This window comes from Enhydra lutris, unplaced genomic scaffold (assembly GCF_002288905.1).
Source record: "Enhydra lutris kenyoni isolate GAN:26980312 unplaced genomic scaffold, ASM228890v2 scaffoldscaffold106, whole genome shotgun sequence".
Taxonomy (NCBI): Eukaryota; Metazoa; Chordata; class Mammalia; order Carnivora; family Mustelidae; genus Enhydra; species Enhydra lutris.
Genome location: NW_019154190.1, coordinates 974,360 through 980,359, shown reverse-complemented (window position 1 = coordinate 980,359; position 6,000 = coordinate 974,360). Strand labels below are relative to the sequence as shown.

The 6,000-nt window shown below is 59.5% G+C and overlaps 1 protein-coding gene across 1 annotated transcript in view; it reads left to right on the top strand.

Annotated features, from left to right (window-relative positions):
• The window catches only part of LOC111139433 (Wnt family member 3A), a 43,873-nt gene that overhangs the window by 32,666 nt on the left and 5,207 nt on the right, over nt 1–6,000 (top strand). Inside the window, exon 3 of the mRNA XM_022491683.1 lies at nt 5,146–5,411. Coding sequence (XP_022347391.1) covers nt 5,146–5,411 — 266 coding nt within the window. The remainder of the gene's footprint in view (nt 1–5,145; nt 5,412–6,000) is intronic.

The window sequence follows — 6,000 nt, the reverse complement described above, 5'->3', positions numbered from 1 at the left end:
TGGATGGATGGATGGTGGGTGGGTGGATGGTGGATGGTGAATAGGTAAATGGAAGGTGGGTGGACAAATTAATGGTGGATGGTTGGACAGATGGATGGATGGGTGCATGCATGGATGGGTGCATGGGGAGATAGATGGTGGATGGATAGACGATAAATAGATGGTAGATGGATAGATCGTTGGTGGATGGTTAGATGGAAAGATAAATGGGAAGATGGTAGATAAATGGAAGAAGGAATAGATCATTGATACTTTGCAGGATCTCAATAAATAATTGGTAATGAAACCATGTCAAGTTTCTGGCAAAGGTGGCCTTCCCCAAGGAGGATGCTTACCTCACAGAACGACTTTGTCACCCAATTCCCTTTCTTCTTTCTTTTCCCAACCCCAACCTCAATTACGAAATTGTGACAGACATTTTCCGTGTGTCTTATCCTCTCAGAGAAAAGTGACAACCCTTGGCAGTCCTAGTTCAGTCCTCCAAAGATCTCGGTTACTTGACCAGCCTGTGGCATCCAAGTCTGGAGACAAAATCGGTCTAGTTCTGGAGTACAGAGACCCAGGGAGACAAAGCCCATCTCGCAGGTGTGAAGACATGTCCTGGAGCCAGCAGGGCAGTCTTGAGCAGCTCCAAAGGCTCTGGCCGACTCTATCCCATGACTCTGTTCTCCTCCTCTCTTGACCTGCTGGAGTCCATTGCCGTGACCCTGACAGGTGTTTACAATCTCATTTCAAAGATGTGATTCCCTTCCCATGGTGTCAGGGCTCCCCTCCCGCTCCCTGGCTGCCTCTGTTGTATAAACAGAAGCAGAAACCTCTGATAAAGCTGGTGTCGGTGGCTAAGAACTTTGCTGTGACTGGGGCGGCTGCCAGGGCTCCACTGGCCTGGCCTGAGTCCCCACTGTGCCCTCCCCATCCACGGCCTCAGGGAGCCCAGTCCCACCTCCTCCAAAGCCTGAGGCTGCCCCAGCCAGTCAGATCATGACCTTCTTATCTCAACCCCCGTGGAAATCCCATAAAAGCCGTGGGTTCTCTACTGCGCGTGCGCGCGCGCGCACACACACACACACACACACACACACACACACCCCACAAGTGTTCTGGCATGCCCTGTGATTCCTGCTCATAGGAAGGCTGCCAGAGACCCCTACATCAGAAGCCCCACTACTGTGGGGTATCACCTGGACACACTGGGGGTCTTCCTTCTGCACGACCCCAGCATGTATTTCCATGTTGTCTTTTGCAAGAACTGTAGACATACAGAAACATCGCAGGCACGGTGCCGAGTCCATCTCCCCTCCCACCCCCCAACCCCCAGGGCTGAGAAGCCCCAGATGCAGCCGCATCCGTCAGAACAAAGATCTGCCAGTGTGAACTCTGGACTTTACCCAGATTCACCCATCTTACCACCTGTCTTGGATCCCATCCTAGGTCCGCCTGGCCCTTGCCTCTCATGCCTTCGAGACTAGGAGGAGCTTGGTCAGGCTTTTTGGGTTTTCCTGATGTTTCCTGAATCTTTGGTGAGAAGGCCTCCATGGGTGTCCCTGGAGCATCTGCTCAAGGCCACTTGGTGTCCACCGCCTTCCCCCTGGGGTGTCCACAGCCCTGAGCCCTCCGGCAAGGTAGGGCAGGCCAGGCGTCTGCCACACCAGGACACAGCCTTCCCAACCTGTGTGGAGGCTGCGTGCTCAATTGAAAACAGACTTCCTTTGCCAGAACAAACTGCAGCACACTTTTCTGGCCATGGGTCCTGTGGCCTCTCCTCAGAGGGTTCTTTTCCTTTGCAGCAAGGTGAAGGCGGGCGACAAGGTGTCCTTGGCCTTTGGGACTCCGTGTGTGATGAGCCCTTTCCTCTCTGGGCAGAAGGGGAAATGGAGGCCTGAGGGGGAGGGAGGCCTGGGCAGGGTCACACAGCCAGCTGGTGACAGCAGGGCAGGACCAAGTTCTGCTTCCTCCAAGTTCAAGCCCCCCCCACTCCACCCCAAGCACGCCCTTCCCCTTGAATGTGTCTAGCACCCTGGCCTGTCTGCCTGAGCCTGATAAGCAGCCAAGCCCTTGTTAGGGGAAGGAGCAAGGCCCCAGGCTCGCTGGCTCTCCCCTTATCTCAGAGGAGGGAAAGCAGGCAGAGGCAGAGGCAGCCTCCTCCAGTAGGAGTGCTTCTGGCCCCCTGGGCTGGGATCAGGCACTCGGGGCCTGAAGAAGGGCCATCAGGGGCCCCAGCCAGCTGGGCGCAGCCCGAGGGTTCAGGGAGAAAGGCACAGGTGTGGGTACTGGGTTCCAGCCATGCCCAGGACATGCCAGCCTGCCCCAGGAGACTGCAGGGCCCTGCACGGGTGTAGGGGAGGCCATAGGCCGGGACTCTGGCAGGGTGAGCAAGCAAGGAGCCAAGCCCACCCGGAGGAACATTCTCTTGGGAAGACAAAATAAAGGCAGGCTCTGCTGGAGGGCGGGACAGAAGGACAAGGGCTCCGTGTTCAGGGCACACTGGCATTTATTCATGAAGGCCCTAGACCATGCCTGTCTGAGAACTGATGGGTTATGTGACAGAAGCAAAGTGAGGCAAGGGCATCCAGCATCTGGGGGAGTGGCTGCCTGGCTGGCCTCTGAGAAAGGGGGCAGTGAAGGCTGCTGAGTGGGGAGGGGTGGAGAGCCAGCCCCATGGGCTCAGATCCTCCCTGTCCCAGCCCAGGGCCACTGGAAACGAAAGATGAACAAGACACAGTCCCCGCCTCAGGGAGCTTCTAGGCTGGGGAGGGGACAAATCGGGAGCGGACAGAGGCAAGAACTCCCGGGGCCAGGCACTGACCACACCCAGGTGCCATGGCCTGGACCCCAGCCTGAGGAGAAGACAGGGGAAATTGCAGGTGCACATGAACAGAGGAGCAGCTGGAAATTGCCTAAGGGGAGTACGGGGGCTGAGTGTGGCTGGAGGACAGGGAGCAGCTGCCAGAGCTGGGAGGGCAGCAGGTGGGACAGGCCTGTGTGCAGGTCAAGCAAGGGCATAACCCCAAGAACTCAGAGGGGCCCAGGCAGGGCTAGGTGGTCATGAAGCAAAGGGCTGTGCCCACAGCCTGTGTGTACACATACATGTGCATGCATGTTTGCACACATGCACCTGCCTATGCGTGTGTGTTGGTGTGTGCATGTGTGTTCATATATGTGCACCTGTCTGTGCATGTGTATTTGTGAGTATGTGTGTGCGTGCAGACAGGTGGGTGGGGGAAGCTGCAGGCTGGGGCCCTGGGTTCCCTCCAGGAGCCTCTGATGGTGCAGGGACAGATGCTGAGGGCTGGACTCAGGGAAGGCCTGAGGGGAGCGGGGGGGGGGGGGGGAGGCACGGGATGGTAAATGTGCGCTTTTTGGTGACAGGTGTGTCGGTTGTTGAGTGAGTCTGAGTGTGTACATGCTGCTGGCTGGAGCCCGTCTCGCTACTCCCCTGCATCTACCTGCCTGGGCTTTGGGGCTCACAAGTTTGAGGAGGCATGGGGAGGAGCCCACAGCCGCTGCTCACAGCCTCTCTTCCCTCCCCAGGAGGAAGCCCACCCACTTATCCCCGTCCCCAAACAGAAGTTCTCGGGCACGGATGTGGATGGGGAGGCAGGTGCACCCCGTGTCGGGAGCCACTGGGAGCCCCAGCACTGTCCCAGCTGCTGCCCAGGAGGAATCTGGGGACATGCAGGTCACCCACCCCATGCCCAGCATGGAAGGCTTGTACAGACCCACAGGTGCAGTGCACTCACAGAGTCTGAGGAGGCCTGGCTGGGGTCCAGCCTCTGCAGAGCCCCCACATGCTCTGTGCTTCCAGGCCTCTCTCAACGTCCCCCACATGCCTCTGTCCGCTCCTGGCCCACCTCACCAGTTCCTTCCCGAGCTCCAGCCCTTCTCCACTGCTCTCCTGCAAAACCACTTCCCCAGCCTCAGTTTCCCCCCTGCCTCTGGGGGCCTGGGCAGCCTCCAGTCCAGCCCCTGGGGTCTGCAGGAGCCTGGATGCTGAGGCCCTCAGCATTTCCAGGACTGGGCGCAGGGGGCCGGTACAGGGCACTGAGTGCTGTGGAGGCCACCGGTCTGGAGCAGGTCCCAGAAGAGGTGGCCCTTCCTGGAGCTGAGGTGGAGAAGGGGAAGGTGTGCAGGCAGAATGAGAGGCACGATGCACAGTGTGTGGGCCAGAGCTGCCACCCAAACAGGCCATTAGGCTGCCAGTCGCTTTGGGCTTGGACATCTGGGTCAGGGGCTCTCCACTCTGCACTGCTGGGGTCCAAGGAGGAGGTTTACTGGTTGTATCTGCCATGCTCTGTATTCTGTCCCTGCTGGGCCGAATTCCAGTTTCCCTTTGGCAGTGCACTACTGCTGACCCAAGACGCTCAGTTCCCGGTGCACGACACGAGGGTCTGGTACATGTGGGCATTGCACAATGGTCACCACGGTCTGGTTGATATCCATCCCCCTACAGGGTTCCCATTGCCGGTCTTGGGGTGGGAGTTCCGAAGCCCCGTTCTCTCAGCAGCTTCCAAACACATGAGACAGATGTGTTAGCAGAGGTCCCCAGAAGTCCCCCTCGACTGGGGAACTGCACATCACATCCCCAGGACGGACTTTTTTCAGGCCTCAGATCTCTACTCATTGACCTGCAGAGGGATGTTTTGAAGCCTCCCCACTGGGGCTCTTACCAATAAAGTGGCTGTGCCATTTGCTTCCTGGGCCCCGCGAGCACCTGCGTGTCCTCCCAGGTACATACCTAGCCGCATGGCCTGGCCACAGGGGAGACGTCTGTTTGTAAGAGGAGGTCACACACTGTCCAAGGTGCAGCCCCAATCCCTTTGCCCCAGCAGTGCTCAGGGCTAAGATCCTGCACGTACTGGCCAGCACTGGCTGGGAGATGGCTGGGGTCTCAGGGAGGGCTGTCCAGCACTGCTCCTGGACTCCTGGGCTGGCTGGCCCCCAGGTACTTTCTCCTGATACTCATCCTCCTTCGCGGGTGTTCTGCACCAGGGGCAGCCCTGCCTGGCCACTCGGTGACTGTGAGTTCAGGATGCACGCCCACCCTGGGGGCCCAGGCCCAGCCCAGCAAGGGGCCATGGTGCCCCGGGCCAGGCTCTAGCACCCAGCCCCTGCCGGGCCTGCCAACCCGGTCGCCTCTCTCCACAGCCACACGGGAGTCTGCCTTTGTGCACGCCATCGCCTCTGCCGGCGTGGCCTTCGCCGTGACGCGCTCGTGCGCTGAGGGCTCGGCAGCCATCTGTGGCTGCAGCAGCCGGAACCAGGGCTCGCCGGGTGAGGGCTGGAAGTGGGGCGGCTGCAGCGAGGACATCGAATTTGGTGGCATGGTGTCTCGGGAGTTTGCCGATGCGCGGGAGAACCGGCCAGACGCCCGCTCCGCGATGAACCGCCACAACAACGAGGCCGGCCGCCAGGTACATTAGCAGCTCCTGGCGGGTTCTGGGGGTGTGTGGAGTGGGGCAGTGTCCTGGGGCTCCCGGCTTGCATGTTCTTGGGCACAGGGGGGTCATCCATCCAGGCCCTGTGCGTCCTGCAGGGGCACAGGCACAACGGGGTCTGGGGGTGCACCCTCTGACCACATTCCTGAAGGTCCTGGGGAACCAGAAGCTCTCTGAGCTGGTCATGTGCCCTGGTCCCCTGAAGGGAGGGCTGTCGGTGGTAGCCAGGCTGGGGAGCTGCTCCCCTGTGCCAGGGCTGTCTGAAATGGCCCAGTCCAGCTGCTGCACCAGGGTCGAGGGTAGTCCCACACGGTGGCAGGGCGGTGGGCTCAAGGCCTGCCCTGCAGGAGTGCCTGCATGTCCCAGGAGAAAGACAGCAAGGCCCATATGGCACTGCATGAGACATTCTGTGATAAGGAAGGGCACACACAAAGTGACGTGGGCACCTCAGAGGGGCCACACCCCAGGCTGGCATCTCAAGAAAAAGCCTTCTGTCGGCAGTGGTGCTGAAAACAGTGTATGCAAAGGAACACAGTTCTCTAGGTGGAGGGAAGCCAGGAGTCTT